General features: G+C 40.4%; 1 protein-coding gene across 1 annotated transcript; it reads left to right on the forward strand.

Annotated features, from left to right (window-relative positions):
* Positions 1–1,020: 1,020 nt before the first annotated feature.
* On the forward strand, positions 1,021–21,431 carry TMEM242 (transmembrane protein 242). The gene is made up of 4 exons (XM_009095289.4): positions 1,021–1,187; positions 2,981–3,081; positions 7,655–7,792; positions 20,240–21,431. Exons 1-4 carry the CDS (start codon positions 1,052–1,054, stop codon positions 20,336–20,338), a joined length of 474 nt encoding a protein of 157 aa, XP_009093537.2. The 5' UTR covers positions 1,021–1,051; the 3' UTR covers positions 20,339–21,431.
* Positions 21,432–21,905: the final 474 nt, after the last annotated feature.

Consider the following 21,905-nt stretch of genomic DNA (forward strand, 5'->3'; position numbering starts at 1 on the left):
AGCTTTTCCAGGATGTTTTGTTATTATTTGTGGCAAAGTCCAATTCTATTCCAAAGCACACGCAGGATTTTGGGGTATTTTTATCATGGGAAAAAGAAGAGGGAATAATTTGCTTGCTAGAGGAAAGAAGGAATAATTTGCTTGCTGTCCAGATTAGAAAAAAATGAGTTAGTGATGGGCTCTCTGTGTAAAATATTGCTTAATTTACACAGCACACTATTAGGAAACAGCTTTGGGTTGGTATTTAGAAGTATCATGAACAGGAAGTTTCCCAAAATACTCATTTTTTGCCTAGCAACCCAGTCCCTATAATTAGACCCTTAGATACATTCTATAAATTATGTTAAAAGATACAAAGGAGGAAGCTGGGGAAGAAACGCTTGGTTTGGATTTATTTAGATTCATTGTTTGCTGTTGAAGTACTTATTGTAATAACTAAAAACCTGTTCATACTGAATCTTAGCACACTGTTTGATAAAGTGATAAAATTAGGTAGCACATCAGTTTATATTCATCAGCACCTGAGAATTAGGGTGGCACAGAGATGAAAAAAATCCCAATTGTATATCCTCGTAGTGTGGAAAACTATTTACATAACTTGAAAGAATGACAATTTGGAATGAAAATATGTACTTTAAAGCAACATCGTTCTTCAAGATACAGCTTACTAAATCAAGAAGGGAATTAAGAGTCTCTCCCAGTTTTATTTCGTAAAGTCCATTAGGCGATCTGTCCCAAGGCCATAAGAAAACCCGCTAAACCAAAACCCTTATGAGCCTGATACAAAAGACTTGATCTAAAAGAGCCTTTGACAACTTTTTTCCATTTTCCCCTCTGCACGATTCGGGCTCTCGGGATGCTGAACACGCCCCAAAGCGCGGAGGCCCCTCCTAAGGGGGCGGCAGCTCCGCCCGCGCCCGCGATGCCGCTGGATCCCGCCCGGCTGCGCGGCCGCGGAGGGGAAGGAGGAGGGAAGGCGGCTGCGTGTCCCAGCCCCGCTCCCTTTCCTTCCGGGTTGCCGCCGCCGCCGCCTCCTGCCGTGCCCTGGGCCATGGGGGCGGCTGCCGGCGGGGACACCCGTGACGGGGCTGTGGCCGCAGCGCCGCTGGACCCTGGGCGCGGGCTGTCCCTGCCCCGGGGGGCTGGGAGCTCTGCGGCATCCCAGGACAAGCTCTTCTTAATCAAAGGTGCAGACAGCCTTCCTCTCCTTCCCTCTCCTCCTCCCCCTGCACGGGTTAGGGACGAGCAGCAGCGTGTGCGGCAGGCCTGAGACCGTCCCCAGCCGTGCCCCCCTTGCCGTAGCCCCAGGTCTTGTTCCTCTCTCCCGCCCCTGGGGAGTAAGGCAGACGTTTGGGAATGGCCTCGCCGAGGCTTCTGGACACAGCGAGGAAGCCCCTGCAGCGCCGGCCGCCTTTCCCCTCGGCCTCGGCAGCGGCGGCGCCGGTCACCCTTTCAGGCACCCTTCAGCCGCCCTCCCGCGGGGCAGCGGACCCGGCGCGGCAGCCGGGCGGGGCGAGCGCCCAACGGGGCCGCCTCCTGCCCGGCGGGGAGCTCAGCTCTGAGGGGTCCGCGTTCGGCGCTGCCGGGCTCCAGGGCGCCGGAGCCCTCGGGAGCCCTCCAGCTGCTGCGGGCTCCAGGCAGCGCTCTGCGGATTCCCTAAGGGAAAGAGCCGGTGTTCTGGGCTGGATCCGAGCTGGGAGAACCGCGGCCAGGGCAGAGCCAGAGTGTCCGCAGCCGCACACAGCTGCAGGGCAGCGGGCGCACGGCGGGCTGGCGGCGCTGTGCGGCTTTACGTTTATATTGTAATTTTTATCCCTAACTCCGGCTGCTCCCGGTGTCTGCTCGGTCTCCCCGCGCCCCCCGGCGGACCGGAGGCCGGGACTCAGGCGGCCCCATCCCAGCAGACCCCTCTAGAGGATGGACCTACCGCCGCCAGTTATTGTGTCTGAAACTGGGGAACTATTGGTTACTTGACCTGGAAATGTAAATCTTAGTGGACTGGGTAATTTGGCCAAGGTGCGAAGTCTTTGTGCTCCCGGGCAGAGGAGGCACCTTACAGATTTCACTGACGCATACAGGAAACTTCCTTATCACAGTAATCAGATCAATAACTTTTTTAAAAAGTGAGACTTTTTAAAAAAGTTATTGATCTGATTACTGTGATAAGGAAGTTCTTCCTTATCACAGTAAGGAAGAATATGCAATGCCCCTGAAATTTTTAAATTTTAATATGAATCAGGTTGGTTTCTACAGTGCAGTAAGTCTTAATAACAAGCCTTTTTCTTAAAAGTGGGCAGGTATAGTTACATGTACCTTTGGTGCAAGAGCTAGAAAGGATCAAGGTACCTCAAGTGACTTTTGAAACCCTGAAAGGACTGAAAAGCAAGGGATGCTTTCTTTCTTGGGATAGCTTTTGCTGGTGTAATTTTCTTTCTTTTTTAATATAACTTTAATATTTTCGTTTTTTAATAACTGAAAATAATTCAGTTATTTAATTAAAGAAATAGAGCATTAAAACATTCAAGCTGAAGAACAAGCGTTGCTTATGTAATGGTCTTTAGAGGAACTGGTGGTGGCCATTTGAAATCACAAATGATGCAACAAAACCAATTACATTTCCCATTTAGGGCAGGGTGAGGTATCTCCACAGAATAAGATGATTTTAGTAGGCTGGCTCTGGAATGAGGGGAATGTCAAAGTACTGCAAGAAAAGCATCCTGGGATTTGAATTTTTGAGTGTGGCTTGAAAATACATACACATGCCATTTTTTTCAAAATGCCCTGTTTCATAGAACTAATTCTTTGTCTTGCTATTTTGTCATACTGAGCACAAAAAAGGTAGACAACTGGGCCTTTCCCTTCAGTATGTGCTAACAGATCTTACATTTTCAGATTTTATTTTCTAAATAGGTTGGTTGTTTTTTTCCTTCCCCTTAAGTAACAAAGTCTTGATTTTTATTTCTTCAACTTTTCTTGGCAGGTGGAATTTTTCTAGGTACTGTTGCTACAGCAGGAATGATAGCAGGTTTTGGCACTACACTTGCAATGACAAAAAAGAAGAACCCAGACTGGTTCAGTAAGGTTTGTTCTTTTAAGCTTTTAAGTTCTTTTAAGTTTTCCAGTAGTGATAACGCAGAAAAGAAGAATGCATTGAATGCTTTATAGACATGCTGGTATACGTGCAACTTGGTAGATTTGATGATAAGAGCGCTAGGTTTTATTGAATTCAGTTACAGGCGTAGGATTAATTTAAAAATCTATTCAGAGTAGGCCCTGCTAAATACTTTAGTACTTGAGATTAGCTGAAATACATAATGCTTACACCGTTTGCTGGAATCATACTTCTGGTTAGTGAAATACAGGTACTGATCTCTCTTAATTCTGTGATGTGAGCACACTTAAGACATGAGCCTGCATCACCTTGGAGATCCAGTTCACCGTGCAGTCTCATAGTGCTACAGTGAGTCTGGAAGCGAGGTGACTGCAGTAAGGATGGGAATGAGGAGGCAGAAGGTCTGTAAGCTGTGGAATATGTAAGTGGGATCATTTAGTCAAAATTAAAGCTCTCTACTCCCATCTCACTGTGTAAGGGGAAGGATGAGAACTAGTACTATGGGACTGTGAGATTTCATGGCCAAAATGAATCTGAGCTCAGGCAATTACTAACTGGATCCACTTGTGCATTCTGAAGAAAAGAGCTGCAAAGCAGAGCTAGCAATTACACCGTGCTGGTGTATTAATTTGAAACACAGCGCATTTAGTTGAAGGATACTTTTTTCCTCACCAATGCTTTGTTATTGCCAAAAGCATAAAAATAGGCCCTTAAAATTGATCAGTCTCATCTCCACCAAGCTCTTAAAATGCAACATGTGTGACAGATGTTCTTAAGGAATTAAGAACTCATAAATTCTTTTTATTTTAAAAATTATGATTCAATAACATATCAAGTTAATTCGATGCATATCAAGAGAAAAAAAATTCTTCCATTGTAGTTTATATCAGAACCTTCATTTCTGATCACTCATAATTTCCCTTTCTGGTCAAAGAGCATGAGATCCTTCTTTTGCTTTCCTATTTTCCTCTGTAGGCTGTGTCGTAACTCATTCATTGCCTTTACAACATAAGCATGAGTTTCTCTTTTCAAATAGACAAAATAAAAAATTTACTGAGAAGTTATTTCACAAGCTGTGGAAATACATTGCCATAAGGAAATTGTCTCCTTTTTGGCCATGTTTTTTTAACTTCCTTTCTCTTGAGTACTGCATTTTTTCCAGCTTGCATATATTCCTGAGTGTCTGAGCTGTCCTGTTACCAATGTGAAATTAATCAAGAGTGACATTGCATTGACATCTGAGAATATATATGCTAGAAATGTCATCAAGTGATACATATTGTTTCAATCTTTGCTGAAAACTGTATTCGCTGCTATTTGTGCAAAGGAATTGCAACAGTTTGCTAGAAAAATCCGTGATTTCATGGGCCTCTTGACTTCAGTACTCCAGAGTGTGGAAAGATACTTTTTTGTTAAGGTACTTGTCAGTGAGCAGTTTTAAAAAGGAATGACTAGACTTTGAGAATGGCTTAACTCTATAGAAGCTCTCCGAGGTACCAATGAGGTTTTGCCTTAGCATTCTTACTTACATTTATAGTTACTTACTGCAAGTAACTTTTGATAATACATCATGTATAATAATAACTACAGAAGATTTCACCTTTTTTAGATGTTCTATGCCTAAATATGACTTTTTTCCATGTTAAGGTGAGGCCATAGTTTGACAGGTACTTTAAGCCAACATCAGTCAGCACTGGTGTTGAAAGAATTAATTCTACCAGCCCTCAGTTTCTAGCATTTTCTTCCTGTTACAGTGAAGCCACCAATACATATGCCATTGGGTTGATGATATGATCCTGGTTAATTGATGGGGCTTTTTGTTAAACTTAAATGCTCAGCTGCAGCAGCCTCCTTTTGAGAAGGGTCCAGTTTTACCAGCATTTATCCAGGTGTTTAATTTCACAATGGATTAGGTCACACAAAAGAGTGAACACGCTGAATACAATCAACCAAAACAGTTGAGCACACTTTATTTTAGGCACTGCTTCCTTTTGGACATGCTCTGCAGACAAAGGGGCAGTTACACAATCAAGGCCTGTGTCTGAATAAAAAAGCAATGATTTTTTTTCCTTCACCCACTTCCTGTTTATATGTTCCAGAGGAAAACAAAACAACAGCAACCAAGAAAATGAAAAAAAGCAGCATATATTTGGAAAACAAATATGTTAATTCTGCCCTGTTTTTTTCTGGCCTGTTTTTGGAAAGACTCAATATTGTTTAAAAGCTCATTTTTAAAATTAAAGAATGTTTTCTTTAAAATTCATAAGAGTAGTGATGAGCTAAGAATTTGAACATAGAATAGCAGGTTAGTGAATAAAATTCAATTATCTTAAAAATTTTTTTTGTTGATGTCATCTTTTTCTTCCATGCTACCGTTGTCCTTTTAAATTTTTTAGCATTTCATTAATCAACTTTCTTGATGCTCTGAACACCATATCTGATAATCATTTAACCAGCTGTCCTGTTTACAGAAACCCGTATCAGTCAGTAAAACCAGATCAGTTGTTTCCATTTACCGTCATTTTTCTGGGACAATCAAGCATTTAAATAGTAGTTGGTTGGGTTTTTTTCCAGCAATTTTCACAGATAATGACTCCTATTTAAAGATTCTGTGTAGAGTGTATTTTTGTCCATTCATTTCCCATCTTCCAAATGGGACCATTTTTTTTCAGTGTTGTTATATATGGTTAGTCTATGGAAGCAGGAAAAATGTCAAAAGTAATCAGCATTTCAATACTCAGAGCAGTCTCTACTGAAAGAGTTATAATAGTTCATTATCTGTGGTAAGGAGATAATAGAACCTGATATTATAGCATGACTAGAGAGCTCTGCTGTTTGTGTGTGTTTACTTACAGAGCAGTGGTTTTGTTAACAGCTTCCACTTTGGGATGTCCAAATTGGAATAAATAAGGGTGAAGATATGTTTTGCTTGTGCCCTTTCCGAGTGCATGTTTGTCCTTGGGTAGCTGTGCCTACAGCTGAATCCCAAAGGGGGAGTGTCAATGCTGAGGACTGTCTAGGGATCATTTTAACATTTCAATAAATACAAAGCCGAGAGGAGAAAAACTACTGGTGCTATTTGACTGACCATAGTGGTAGATATTAAGTGTGTTTAATTGTGTCAAGGAAGAAAGAGAAGCATTTAAAAATAAGTAAAAAATTCAAAGCTTTTTTAAAGCAAGAATACAAAATATTTTCCTCCCACTTTTTGTGATGAGAAAAAAAGAACAGTTATTTGGCATGTTTTGGAGAAAAGTTTTTTTGATCCTTCCAAAAGTTAATTTTGCTTTTCAGTATTTTAGATTATAAATGAAATATTTTTTTGTGATTTTATGTGTGTAGTCTCATTTATGTTACCCCTGAGCTTGGTTGGTTTTTTTCCAAGATACCCAGTTAAGTAGAACTGTTGAGTTGTGTAAGGACCATAAATGCCAATCTTTAACAGTCACCATCTGAAATCTGTGTTTGCATGTGAACAACTGAACAGTGATCCTTCAGAAGGCAAAAAAGTCCTGTGAATGGCAGTTGCCACTGTGAGCAAGAGAATTCTGTCTGTGTTACTGCTGCTGTGGCTGCACAGGTTGAAGCTTTGCTCTAACAAATAGGTGCAGTACGGTGGGCACTGTGAGGTGAGAACAGCTGGCTAGCTGGGACTGTGGGGTACACATGGATTGATGCCACCCAGCAGGTGCCTGCTGCCCCTGGAGCTGCAGTGTCCATTTTTGTGCTGTAACAGAGGGGTTTCCTTATGGCTGGGACCCCATCATAGCCAAGGCTGCATTCTTGGCCTGAGGTGGCTTTTCCAAGTGACAGCGTTTTCAAGGTACTTGTGTTTTCAGGATACGTCTCATGGCAAACTTCTGTGGCAGCAGTATCTTAAAGCCACCTACTCTTGTAGGTGTCTTCTAACAAAAATGAGAAGTGTGGAGACCACACAGCATTTTCAGTGTTGTTGCTTGGTGAGCTCTGCAGGGGAATGGGTTCAGTGTTGTTTGCTTTTACACAATTTTCCCTAATGGTTTCCAGAACTTCTTCAGAGTTGTAGCCCTCTTAAATTAGTCCCTGGGTCACGGCAATACCCTTTCTGTGTTCAGATGAAAGCTGCTCGTGTTCATGCAGGTTCCACAAGTGCAGATAAAGACTTGTAAGCCATCAGTTGCCCCCCCATGAAAAAGTACCAAAATCAAGGGCACGCAGTGATTATGTTCAGATGTCACTGGCATAAAGGCTTGTGGCTGGTTTAGATTCAGTTTTTTATTTTGACTGGTGAGATAACTGAGTGTTGGATTCTCGTGCCCATGGAACAACTGACTGAAAGTCATCCCCAGCTGGCACTGGCAACAGTGAAGTCTTCCTGGTAGGAAGACACTTCATCCAGCCCCTTTCTTGGCTCTTGAGGTGTGCTGGCAGCCATAAAATTTTCTGTGGCCACACTAGTGCAACTGGCAGGTCAGGAAAAAATCTAAATCACTAACTTTTTTAGTGTTTATTTTTTTCCAGTTATTGTTCACTTTGTCATGAACTTTTTATCTTTGGCTCTAGGGGATTACTGCCACAGCTGCGCTACCAGAGAGTGGTTCATCACTGGCCTTACGAGCCCTAGGGTGGGGCTCTCTCTATGCATGGTGTGGAGTTGGATTGCTGAGTTTTGCCATCTGGAAGGCTCTGGGCGTGCACAGTGTGAGTAACAAATATGATCCCCTGAAGTCCATATTTTTCCTTGGGTAATGCAACTTGGGATAGCATCTCTATACTACCTCAGCCTAAGAATTACACTTTCAGTCACCTCCTGTAGAATGACTAACCAGAATGTGTGCTAACAGGGGAGGTGTTCTTACATCTGCAAAAAATGGCATTCTGTGGGAGGAGACAGTTTAGGGGGAGGAACAGTTTTGTCCTGCTTTCTGTTTATTTGCACCGATGTTTCAGATATCTCACAGAAGAGCCAGTATTCTAATTTAGAGGCTAAAATAGTTGCTGCTAACTTAGTTTATTGAACTGAAGGCTACCCCCCCGAATCCTATTTTTAGAGCAATACATTTATTTGTCCAAGTTCTGTTTTTTGCATCAGGGCACAGAGGATGTAGAAAAACTGAAAGGAAGCCAGCTTGCTTTCTAGAAGTGGCAAGGGACAGAAAATTGAGTATCCTGTGCCTTAGAATGGTGGTCCTTGACATGTCACGTCAAGGCAAAGAAGCTCAGGAAGCATTTGTACATCCCAGGATACCAACTATGGCAGTCTTCAGTAAACTGATTATGTTCCAGTATTTCAGTGTTGAGTGTGAACACTTAAGTTCATGTGAGCATTTTTGTTTGCCCCTAGTAATGAGCCATGACTTAAATTGTCCCCTGCAGCTATAAGTTTGGGAGAGCTGTTTGCATCCTCTTTAGGACTAGGAATGAATAGACTTCTTTTATCTTATATGGCAATTATTTATATATTCAGCAAAGCATCTATAAAGGAGAAAGACGGTACTACTATTGTTTTTCAGTATTAAATTGTGAAGGATAGTAAAATTCTGATTGTAAGCAGTGCAGGTGTTTCATTTAGCAAACAAGGAGGATGCTTCATTTGCATGTAGGAGTACCTCTGCTGCAGCGCTCTCTCAAATCCTTTGCCAGCTCAGTCCCTGTGACTCTGTAGGTGGGATCTTGGTGAATAAAGGAGTTGACTTTCACTTGCAGGGTTTGAAGGGGAGTTCCAAGTAAGACTGAATTGTTAAGTGTTTAATGGCTCGAGTCATCTGAAAGAGTAAAGTACGAGAAGCCTCAGTGGAAAATGGGGTGTGATGGGTTGGCAGAAGCCACACCAAAAGGAGTAACAGAGCCAGCAGATCATGGTGCGGGACTGGTGTGGCCAGGGAGGCCATGGGGCAGTTCCCGTCCTGGCCGGTCTGCAGCACATCGGGGCAGGCCTGGCTGGGCCGGAGAAGGAACAGAGCTGGTCTCTGAGCTTGGTGCAGTGCAGTGCAAGGTGTGCTCGGTGCGTTTTGTGCTTTGAACGCTGCCCACGGCAGCATCGCCCCGCCGTGAAGGCAGTGGGATGTGCAGTCGGTGTCACTGGGCGGGAACGATCCCTGTGCCGCGGCCGGGAATGCCTTGTGAGCGGCCCGGCCCGGCAGGAAGCGGTGGCGAGCCTCTCCCGCACACCTGGAGGGCAGAACTGAGCCGGGGGCGCTGCTGCCGCCCACTCCCGGTTGGGTTCCCGGGTTTATGTTCCTGCCCTCTGGGGTTTGTGCTCCTGCCCCGTTCCCGGTGGCTCCCCCGGGGCCGGGCGCGGCCGGGGCGCCGCCGCTGCCCCGCAGCGACACCAGGTGGCGCCGGCCAGAACTGCAGCGGCCGCGCTGGGGGCCCGGCTCGTCCCTGATCCCGGGACTGCGGCTGTGCCCCACAGCCAGCCGGGCTTTAGGAAGCCGTGCTGCACTGCCCAGCCGTGCTGTCCCCCAGCCACAGCCCAGCAGAGCGGCCTCACTGGCCATCGCTGCCAAAATGCTCCTCATGGTGGGATACATGCTTCCTGTGAGTGTGAATTACTGATGGGACAGTGAATCATTGATAAAGTATGTATTACCCTAAGCTTTGTGTCTGTTTAAATTATCTTGCCATTGCTTCCAAAGCCAGAGATGAAATGACAAAAGCAAAGTGGAGTGATGGTTTCTTGATGCGTTGTAATTAATCTGTGTTAGTGGTGCGATTGCTCAGCAGTTTGTGTTGAGGAAGGAAACTGAAACCACAGTGCAGGGTGCCTCATCCTCACACCTGAGACAGCCTGTGTTTGTCCTAGAAGCCGGTTCTTGTTTCTTCCAGGCACTGAGGTGATACACCAGACTTGGTGATTCTAGATTTTTATTTAATCTCTGTGGTGCATTAATTTTTAAAATAGTGCTGTGACAATACCTTCCAGCTCTTAAATGGCCTCATGGTTAAAGGTGGTTCCCTATAGCTTTACAGTCCGCTGCTTTTATGCCAGCATAACCCAGGGGTTGAGAGTAAGTGGCTGATCTTTATGTCTTAGTAAGGAATATAAAAGATTTTAGGCTGTGTCGGGTTAGGTTTTTAACATTCTCTGATTGCAGTTACCACTGCTGTAATCCGGTGACAGGCTGATGAGTAATAAATGCTACTAAATTCCACTCAGCTCCTATTCTGAAATGAAGAAGTGATGGTTCAATGAGGACTTAGTTGGATAATGGTTTAAGTTGTATTTTTCAGTAGCATAAAAGAAATCTTTCTTTAGAACCTAAGAGATGGTGCTTATATACTTTTATATTGTAATTCTTGGAGAAAATAAGGTATCAGTGATAATCAGAGTTTTTTGACTTGCTTCCTGCAATCGCTCAGGAAAATATTTGAATTTGTACCAGCTTTGATTATCTCTGAGCATAGAAACTCTTTCTATATTAGTGAGTATTATCGACCAGAAGCACTGGGGCAGCATTAGCATTAGCAGCCTGAGGACCTGATATCTACAACCATTCCAGGAATTTTCAAACTTTGGACTGACACTGGCCTTGCCCTATGCTGACATGGCTTAAAATCCTGTTGGCAGTTGGACTATGTTACATGCACTGCTAGAATGCTTCTTCAGATTTGTGTCACCCTAAGGAACTGCTGGTCATGCATTTTGAGATTGTGCAGTAGTTACACTGACTCATGCCCAGGGAGCCTGGGCAACTGGGAGATTGGCTTCCAAAGAGCACTCCTGATCTGAATCTGGGACTCATCCAGATGTACCTGCAGCCTTCCTTTCTGAGGCACCTTACCATGTGGAAAAACACGTGCCGTGTTAAACACAAACTTGAAATAAAATGGAACCATTATTTTCAACAAGTTTATTTGCTATTTAACAACTTCCACATCATGGTGTTATCTTCCATGACATTACCTTACTGGTTTTGAGCTTGCAATGTCCAAACCATATAAGTGACCACTCCTAGTGCAGTGGGATGGCTATTTGCTGATGGAAAACACAGAAGTATTGAAAGAAATTTTGTAGAAAAGGTTGGGTTTGACCAACTTATGATTTCCAGTTTATTTTAAAATTGAATAGTAGTTGAAACATCTTATTTCAACATTCTGCATATGAGCTGTTCAATGAAATTTTAAATTTTCAGTTAAAGAATAAATGGCATTTTACTCAGTAAAAATTTTTAAAAGTAAAATATTCAAAATATCTTAAAGCTGCTGTTGTTACAGTTGAACTAAACAAGTATTTTCGTTGAAGTTTCCAAAATTTAACTTTTTAAATTTTATTTACCTATTCTGTTAGTGTTATGATCCACCACATCTTTTTATTACTGGGAAAAATTTTAGTGTCATAGAATCAAAGATTAACTAGGGTTGGAAGGGACCACTGGAGATCATGTAGTCCAATCCCTCTGCCAAGGCAGGGTCACCTACAGCAGGTGATGATTTTCTAGACCTTTTCTAGAACTTGTTAGAAGTTAACTTTGGAGTTGTAAACCTTTCTTTTAAATTAAACTCACAGCTATAGAGTACTTGGTGGATACTAAAACATACCTACTAATGTCTGATGTTCTTTTTTCTTTTTTTTTTATTTAAGCTGCCAGCAATTATGAACCTTCTTTTAAAAGCAGAGCAGTGCCCTCAGCCTTTGTAGACTGAAGTGTACAACAATTAACAAACAAGATAAATCATTTAAAAGGGCTTTAAAAGCCCTCTTGTTCTTCAAGTCCTCAATAAATTAGGTTGTATTTCCTCAAAAATAAAAGCATTCTCTGTCCCATAGGAAAAGGGCTGGGATAATTCATATGTAGGTTGGTGAGATTCTGATTGTTGTTGTTCTGTGGAAAGCTGGAAAAATAGTTAGAAGAATTGCTTAGCAATTTGTGACTAATATACTTATAAAATATTAGTTTATCACTTTTATGGTGTCTCCTAATGAAATATCCTGTTTTTCATTGATCTTAACCTTTAAAATATTAAGAGTCTAAAACAATTGCTTGGCCATAAAGAGACATCTAAAACAATTAAAAGCAATGCAGAGAATATATGCTCGTTGTGGCTTTGATGGTAAGAACATTTCCTAAGTGAACTGCTTTTCTCCATTAAAAAAATCTAACTTCTGAATCACCATTTTAAGCGTAAAAATAGCATCCCTGTGGTTATAGAGAGAGATATTTGTTATAATTTGTGAAGGTATAGTCATAGGCTCAGTATAAATGCAAAGTAGCATTGGCTTTAAGAATGGATTAATGTAAAACAGAAGATGGGAGAATGGAGACATAGTCTTCATATATGGCATCTGTAAATTGTACTAAGATTTATGAATCCCAGTGTAGGCATATTGCAGTGGCTGAAATTTTTACTCTGTTTCATAAATGAGTAAATGTTTCTTTAAAAGCACCATATCTCCTAAAATAATTAGAGTAATCCTAGAGAAATTCCTAAATATTTTCTTGTTAGCTTTTAATTATTGTTGTATTTAATCCTCACAAAAGTGTTATTTATGAAATTTTTATTCTTTATCATGCTGGTGTGTGATAGCATAAGAGAAACTTACCTTTTCCTTGCTATTTCATGATCACATATTTCTATATAAATCAAATCTGCCATTTTTAAATGCTCTTTTATTTCCTCAATGCTAATTTAAACTCAAGCTCTTAGAAAGAAGATGGAGTATTAGTACAAGTTAGCACTTCCTCCTCCTGTTGGTACTACATTTTGCTCTACTGCTTATATTGCCTAATTGGTTTGGAGAAGACTGGCCTCCACACATATGTACTGCTAGTACTTTATTCAAGAAGGAAAAAAAAATGAAACCAGTGAACTTTACTGTTTACTTGGTAAGGCAGAATGCTTATTCAAGGATTAAGATAATAATTTTTGTGCTGGAAAGCTACAGTCTGCTTTCCTGAATAGGGATGGCTGTAAGAGAATATTTCAAGGAATGGAAAGGCTGTGACTGTAGCTGTCTTGAGGAGTTTTGCTGTTGTGTCCTGGGAGTGACTCACAGCTGCTGGCTGTCACCAACCCTTTGGGAAGCCTGTGGTCTGAAATGCCCCTGTGCCACCCTACATGGATGAGTGGGTTGATCCCTGTCTTGGCCATCTGTAACTGCAGACTGAGTATGTACAGGTAGAATCTGAATCCAGGCTTCTCTGACAGGTGTGAGTTAGTCAGGCTGCATCTTATTCCATGGCATCATCCTGTGTGTTAAGTGTGGTGCAAGGCCATGCTTGCCTGCCCAGTGTGGGCCAAGACCCTTGCTGCTCTGCTTGCCTGGGGGCATCTGGCTGTCCCTGCCTGCCTCTGGGTGTCACACTGCCTCTGACAGCTTCCTGCATAGAATTCAGCCCCCATCAAGGTGATGAAGCTGAAGCCTCACTGAAGAGTTTCAGGTTTTTGCTGGCCCTTTCCCCTGTCTTGAATCTCACTCGTGGATGGTATATAATTATAATTATAATTGTAATAGAATTCCTGGACATATCAAGGAAAAAAAAATTACTCAAGTTGCTCAACAGACAATCCATATTTTTGAATTTAATTCAGAAATCCAAATTACAGCGCAGAAGAGTTTATGGGGTTGAGTCACTCATTCTGAGATTTTGGGTCCATTAACCATCTAGCTTTATAAATTTGGATATTTAACTACTTTAAATTTAAAATTATTTCAAGACTAATTTTTCAAATTGCCTAGGGTGACTAAGGGGCAATGACTGATACACCATAATAGACTAATCATGTGGATGTCCTTTCCAGGCACCCAGATTTGAAAGTAAGAGTCTGCAGAAATAAATGGCACATTCTTCAGTTATAGCCACACTCCATTTTTCTGCATGGCATAAAAGCCTTTACTTTAACATACTGTATACTACAAAAATTTAAGTCCTTCACATTTATTTCAGAAGTATCAACATGGGAATGTATAAAAGTGAAAAGAATACTTCTGTATTTCTGAACCTAAGGAAATTCCTTCTTTTTTTCAGAATCCAGTTTACAAAATTACTGTCACTCTGAATAAAAGAATTGACGTAATTAGCTAACCATGTCCTTTTTTTTCCCTAGAATTCAAAATAATCTAGTTTTAACCCAGAGCAGTTTTACTTTCTTTAAGCTTTTTTACTGGACTAGCATCTTCTTCCCACTTTGGGATCTAAGTCACTTTTGCACAGAAATGAAATCAAAGGGAGGCTAGTGAAGCATGTTTGTGATGTAGATCAGCTCTCTTCCCATTTATGAATGAGCAACATCTGCACTCATGGAAAAGTAATGTGAGGAAAGTATTTAAAGTCTTTTATCTCTTCATGTGACCCAATAATTGGAAAAGAGGCAGCCTGACCCCTATGACTTCTCAGTTCTCTGTAGTTCACCAGTGATTCAAGACAGAATATGGAGTAGCTGTGGGAGGCTACTACATACTGAAAATTGTTTGGGAATTGTGGCAGCTTCACTCTAAACAATGATGGTCCTCTTCCTCTCTCCCTGTAAAGTTCACTTAGGTTATTTTCATGTTGGTTTTCTTTTAAAAAGCACAGGATATGTTTTACCCACTTACACAGGATTTATAGAGAGAAATTTGTGGGAAAATGTGTTTGTGTGTTTGTTTAATTTTGGGCACTGCGAATAGCCCTCTGATTTCACAGTGGGTGCTCAACACTGCACAAGGTTAGGCGTGTGTGTAAGCCTCCATGAGACGGGGCCAGTATGAACTGCTGACTCCTCTAGATGGTTTAACACAATTCTGCTGCTCCTTTTCTCTGTGTAAGCCTGAAATGCTGGAATTAGCAGATAGGTGCTGAACAGGGTACTGTAAGATTACATGAAAATATTAGGTTGTTTACTGCCAGGATTGACACTCTCAGGGCCATTTTCATAAACTTGCCATTCTGCATAATCCAGACGTTCATGATGCCTTTTCCAGCGAAGGACAAGATGTAGGAATGTGAGCCAGAGCTCTATTTTCCATGTTACTCCAGAGCTAGCACAGAGTGACTCTCAGTGAGTGCCCCATTTTAGACTGAGAGAAGGACAATCACCTTGAGCCACCAAGCTGGCTGCTCTGCTCCTCCAGTCCTGCAAAGGCTCAGCATTTGTCATTTTCTACAAATAACTTGCTATTTCTGTCTGTGGCCCTTGGTAATCATTTGCTAACAAGGGCAACAGCAATCATTTTAAGATTTGGGAAAAGGTGGCAAGAGCAATCCTCACTGATGCTTTTAAATCCAGGGCAGCCTGCCTCATCTTCATGCCTTGTGAAATGGATGGTGGCTGAGGAGAACTGAGGGCATGAACATACTGCATTCTGCTGCCACTTGATATTCCAGTTCAGGGCATCTAACCTCATTTCACTTGGAAGCTAATGTAAGCACTTCTTACTGATAAGAGTACTAAAATAGGAAACTAATAATTCCTGGAATCTGTGTTGGCCTATTATGAATGTCAGACATTAAAGAGAACATTTCTTCCTAAAACTTTCATTCTAGGAATCAAATAGACTCTTTTAGCCCCTCTTCCATTCATTTTAATATGAACGGCCATGTAAGTGCTCTCAGTAATAGTGCTATCCCAATTTTTGTGTGACATTCTGTCAACGATGTACATTAAAAAGAGATTATTAAATGGAAGATGCTTTTAGGTCCCCATATTTTTGCCATCTGAGGCAGGATCATTAGGTTAAGATAAGAAAATAACAGTGATCTGTAGCTATTACAGATTATTTAATGCAGTAAGGTAGATGATACCCTTTTAGAAAGAAGCCTGACAGAGGTAGAACAGTTACTGTAATTTATGTGGTGAGAAAAAACAGCGTAAAGCTCTGTAATATCTGTGACAAAAAAATAAAATTCACTTGAGTGAAATTCACTTCAGAGAATTGCCTGCAGGAATGGAGCATGCTGGAATGTTAAGAAATGTGTTACAAATTGTTCATGTACCACTAGGTTCAGGAGCAGCAGTTGAGAGTGGCCTATGGTACTGAAGGCAGCAGGGAGAGGTAAAATACATTCAGCTTTTAGTGCTTGGTTTACTGCGCTATTAATTGAAGACATTATCACAGTTGAACTGAGTACCCCAGTGCCAGTGTGGCTGCCAATAATAAAGAGGCAGCAATTGCAGTGAGCTGTGCAAAACATGCCAGTGCTTAGTACGTAGCACATTAGCTCTTGTACTTAAATTAAAGCCTTTTGATTTGAGTATTGTGGAATCTGGAGGATATACAGGAGGAGATTTCTGGGAGGGGAGGGGAGAGAAGAGACCTCTTGTGTTGCACATCTGCTGAAAAGAAAAGGCAGGACAAGACAGAGATTCCCAATTGCAGCATTTTCCTCATCAAGAAGTGTGTTTGTCCCAAGAGTTAAAGCAAGTAAGGACAAGGTCCCAATTCTCACACTTCAAGTGTTCAGTATTAATAGAACATAAAGCTGATTAATCATCTTCACAAGAAGCTCACCACACTGCTGGAGGACTAGGCACTGGTAAGCCCAGTTTGTTGAAGGATTAACTTCAATGTTTAGCAGACAAATTTTACTTTCAGTGCAAGGATACTTTGAAGTTGCAGTGGGCCTAGGAATACAGTTTCAACTAAATGCAAGCAAGAACAACCTGGAAGCCAGTGTGAGGTACTTTGGAGGCCAAATTTAGTCCTAATTATAAAAATATATTAAATAGGGTTTGATCTGTCTAGGCCCAGAAGACTGAATTCCATGTTTCTGACTGAAAGTGGCAGAATCATTTAGACTGGAAAAGACCTCTAAGGTCATAAAGTTTGTCCATTAAGAAGCTACAGCCTAAAATGGGATATTAGAATGGTTTGTAAGGAGGCACACATTGTCAGTGGGAGAGAAGGGACAGGAACTTAGGGATGTGATTTTCATGGTTGTATATGTGGATATCCACCAGTTCTGTGACATCAGATCTTAGTTCTCTTTGAAAGCTTTCTTCATGATTTAAGATAAGTGAGTTTTAGAGGAATGCTGAGTTCAGGGAAGACAATGACTGGGATTTGGAAGTGCATTGGGAGAGCACTAAGCACAAGTGTGGAAATAAAGGAAGAAACTCAAAAGCTGATGTTATTAGTGGAACAGGAAAGAAAGGGGAAGGTGCCTTAGAGGTCCAGATCAAAGCCCTAATGAAACATTGGACTGCACTTTCTGACTGGGATTAGAGGGGGGAAATAGGAGTCCATGACTGGTACTAATTAAGTTTCTTAACGTCTTACTAGTGAGAACTCAAAACCTGTTGTGGAGAGAAATAATCATGTGTAGTATCTTTCAAGTGCTCTAAAAATGAAAACTTCTAGTAAGAGTAGCTATGACATTTGTCCCAGGAAGAAATTGGCCCCCTTTTAGACATACTGTGAAGTCAGGTATTTATGAGGCCCGTGCCAGTCACTGCAGATAATGTCCTTCCTAAAGAGCTGACAGCCTGAAGTGTTACCCTGAGAACACAATGCACAGTAGTGATCAGCTTGGCATTACGATTTATTGAAATAGAACAATGTCCAGGAATCACTAAGGAGGCAAATCTGTGGAAAAACCGTAAACATGGTCAAAGTTGTGAATCACAATGAAGCTATTTTTGTGCAGAGCAGGCTTGTGGAAAAGGGCGGGTGGGAGAGGAAGTGGCAGATGAGACACTGAGTCTGGCATCACTTTCAAAGTGGTTTTACAAATAAGCATCAAAGACAAGGCTGAGGACATTTCTCACAAAAGAAAGACATTAAATATTTCAGATCTGATCCATGTGTTTAGGAAAAATTGCTTTTCCAGGAAATTAGTTGCTTTTACCTGCAGAACATAAATTAATATTCTGGAGGGACAGAAATCTATCTAATGTTCTTAAATCTGCAGCTGCTAGCAGTGTTTCAGTGCTGTCTAAATAAATACCTTTTCTTTTCTTTCAGAACCGAGTTGTAGTGTTTTATTTCCCAGACAAGATTGCTTTTTGCATTCAAGAGTTAGAGTTTGGCATGTTAATAATTATGAGGTGGTTGTCAGAGTGGAGTCACTGCAGATTTCTGAGTTACTCCACCCATCATCTTATTTTTGGAGGCTTTATACATTTACTTTTAGTTTCCCTTTGGTTTTGTGCATCTTTAGTGTGGTAACAGAGGTGTCTTGTAGAGCTTATGACTGCATCATTTAAATTTATCACTAAGAGAAATTTAAGTCTGGGTTTAGAAGCAGCCAGAAAATCCATATTGCACCAGATCATTGGCTTGTGCTGAATATTTTGTCTTTGGTTGTATCAACAGAGCTACAGCATTTTACATCAGTTTAGTATTTGACCATTCCTGTGTTCCAAGCACACAGCTAATACTTAGAGTGAGGTGAAGGAGTAGAAGAGTTGAATCACTCTTTAGGAAGCAAAAAATGTTAAGTAAATTGAATGCTTTCTGCCCATCAGTGAGCTGGGATAACTGAATTACATAGGACTGGAAAAAACAGCTAAGCCAAAGCTCCTAAAACATTTCCTACTGTAAATACTTGTATTGAATTGGCAGCAATTGTTTAATGTAATTTGGCCTGTTCCTCTACGTCAGCTCTGATACTGGTGTTTATTATTCTTGGAAACATTAGCTGTTTATGAGAGCTTCTCAGTTTTAACTAAGAAGCAAAAATGTTAGTTTAGGAACAATTGTGGGTGATGGCCAAGATTTTTAAAAAATAAGAAGGAATAATTAATCACAACAACTATCTGATCAGAATGAAATATAAAATAGAGAGTGAATTAGTTTTACTTAGGAACAAAATCAGAAAATCAAAAAGGATAATTTGGCTCTGAATTTTCCTTCTACTTTATATAACATGTGTTTTTATTTGATTAAAAGTACCCAGGCATTATTACACAAAAACTAGGGTTCTGAAATGCTTTTATCCATCATAGTTAACTACTGTCTTAGTAAAGGACTGGTAATTTCTTTGTGAATGGTTTCATTCTTTGTATCAGCTGTAACTTAAATAATTGTATTCCAGTAGCATGTCTGCAAAGAAGTACCAGTTCTTTGTCAGAATTATTCATACACAGAAGGACTTGAAGAGAAAACAACCCAGAGGTATTTGTATAAATTCTGATGACCTATAACACGCAAAATGTAGGCATATGAGAGTAGATGCCTGTGTGGCTGTTTGGAATATCTAGATTTCCTGGAACCTCTCTGTGGGACATACTGCCTGAGACTGCATTTGCTCTTCAAGAGGTCATTGCGTCCAATGTTTGAATACCACATCTGTCTTCTCTGTGTGAATGTCATAGATTCTGTCATAGATCTTCCTAAAAATAGCAGTTCAAAACTTCCCTTTGTACATCCTGCTGCTTGTATAACAGGATTTTCACTGTTCTGGTTTTCCATGTCTATCCTTTAAAAATAAATTTTATATAAAAATGCATGTAAAACTCATGTAAAAAAGAAAGAAGCTCACTAAGTCTAAATATTCTGATAGAAGTGATTTTTATTTAAATGAATGTTTGGTTTTGGCATTCCAGGACTATTGAATCACATATTGGTGATAAAGTTCTTAGCATAAATATAAATTATAAATATCATATATCTATCTTTATCTATATCTGTATAATATGGAAATATTTCCTCTTCCACAGCATTTTAACAGCAGTGAAAGAAAAGCTTTGTCCCATATATAGTAATGAATCTTGTTTTCTTTCCTGCTGTTCTATACATTTGGATGAGACTGTTTTGTCACCTTTATCCACATGGTGGGATAAACCTAAGCTGTCAGAGCTGAACAGCATTTTTCTTTAGCCCTTGTTTTAAAATCCTTGAACAGACTACTGGACCTTTTATCCACTGCAAGTGTAGAAAAAGGCACTGCAGTCAAAATAGGGGCACATTCTATGGAGGTGATTTTCCTTCAAACAAAAATATTTTAAGAGTGTGTGTGTGTATGTGTGTGTGTGTGTAATGATTCATGTAACAGCAGTGGATCATTCAGGCAAGCACTCCAAATCAGGCACCCCAGTGGGGTGCATTAGAAGGGGTGATTGTTGTGGGTCCCTTAATGCTTTTGGGGAAAGTCCTGGTTTTCTATTATTTTAAAAGCTTTTTACTTATTCTTTACCTCACACACATTGTTTTGTGAGGTTCATGGTGCTACTTTATTTGTTCCTTAGTAGCAGTTAACTGATTTTATTTTTAAATCTCTTTTATAGATGAAAGAATTCCAAAGTAAGATGCAGTCAATCTTTCCAGCAATTCCTAAAAATAGTGAGTCCAGTGTTGAATGGGAAAACTTACTTAAATCCAAGTGAAAGACTCAGAGCCATTTGGAGATATCTCTTCCAGCAAGAACGGGAGTGGAAGTAGCAGAAGTGTCCCCTCTGGAAAAACAAAGAAGACTCAGACTGAGCAAGTTACTGACTTGAGTGCACTGAACCTGGGAATGCCAGTTGACATCCAGGAGGAAGAGATTTCAAACCAAACCAAACCAGTTTATACTGTACTTTTCAGCATGTTTGCTATAGTTGATTCATGAGAAAATGAACCCTCCAAGATAAGTTGGATTCATCTGGAAAAAAGACTTTTTCAAAGACTTAGAGAATAAACTAATCTTGATTAGTAAATATGTGAATATAATCCCAGTAAACTCCTGTCCCGTCCTGCATTTCAAGAAGAATTTTATGAAATTTCTCTAGGAAACATGAACACTACTTTCAGTGACTTGTTCTATTAGGAATATAACCATCAAGTCAATCATAACAGATCTCTTGCTGAGCCTGAGGGTAAAGCATATAGTACACTCTTCAAAAATAAAGGACATATTTGAATTTGCTACAGAGAAAGTATCTAAATCATTTTTATACGTCTGAAGAGTAAGTTTAAAACCCAATATGCAAGTCATGACCTATGAGCTCCTCTGCAGAACATCAGATCTCTACAAAGTTCACTGTTTTCTCATATTAACTTTTTAAAATTGGATCCCACAGTAATGAATCTGATCGTGTGTATAATAGTCTCAACTATATTTGTATATCAATTGAAACAGTAAGTGAAAAAGGTATAAAACAGTGAGATACCCAGTCAGTCCTACTCAAATGTTTTCAGCCAAGTGTATGAGCAGGACTAATTCTGTGTGTCCCAGTCATTTCTGTGGCTCTTCTACCAGGAGAAGCAATGTGACATTTTCCACACTGCAGCAGCCTCATGAAGCGTGGGTGTAAACTAGAAAGAGAAATGTCTTACTCAAATGTATTTGCAGAACTAAAGATATGTAAAACTGCAGAAATAAAATAAAAAGTGCTATCAGTGAACTGTCCTTTGTTGCTCAGTTACCAGATTTTCTTATTAATTGCACAAAGTCCAGTTAGTCAGTTGTCAGATTTAATAAAGTCCTTTTAAAACTTGTCTTTTGTGATTTAAGTCTTTATATTCCTGGGAAAGAATATAAAAAAGCTTTAAATGTCAGATGAATAATAGAGAAGTATAGCTTTCCTATGAAACATGACACTAAAATAATACCTTTAAAACAATTAAAGTGTAATAGTTGACGTCTTTTCCAGAGCTTGATGCTTGTAATTCAATATCAAATATATTGTGGTGAATACTGCCATCATACACACGTGAAAAATGGTACTATTTTTATATTTTTGTTAGTTCATGTGAGTGGTGATCCCTGTTTTTCCTGTTTTTAAGCATATTAGTGCTGACTTACCAAGTTTAACAAGCAGCTGTGTCATTATAGCTGGTCAGACACTGAAGTGGACTAAATAAATGCAAATCACAGGATGTCCTTAGGATTACTTTTAGTTTCTAAGGTGGGATTTGGGTCATCTTTATCTGGGTTAAATAGCTCACCTAAATCAGTCATTCAAAGTGCCT

Source organism: Serinus canaria, chromosome 3 (genome assembly GCF_022539315.1).
Source record: "Serinus canaria isolate serCan28SL12 chromosome 3, serCan2020, whole genome shotgun sequence".
In the NCBI taxonomy this organism is placed as follows: Eukaryota; Metazoa; Chordata; class Aves; order Passeriformes; family Fringillidae; genus Serinus; species Serinus canaria.

Excerpts from the sequence above, each read along its gene's own strand:
- TMEM242 (XM_009095289.4), top strand. The coding sequence starts at position 1,052 with ATGGGGGCGGCTGCCGGCGGGGACACCCGTGACGGGGCTGTGGCCGCA. Across the intron at positions 1,188-2,980 it reads CAAGCTCTTCTTAATCAAAG|GTGGAATTTTTCTAGGTACT; the intron begins GTGCAGACAGCC and ends TTTTCTTGGCAG. Across the intron at positions 7,793-20,239 it reads AGGCTCTGGGCGTGCACAGT|ATGAAAGAATTCCAAAGTAA; the intron begins GTGAGTAACAAA and ends TCTCTTTTATAG.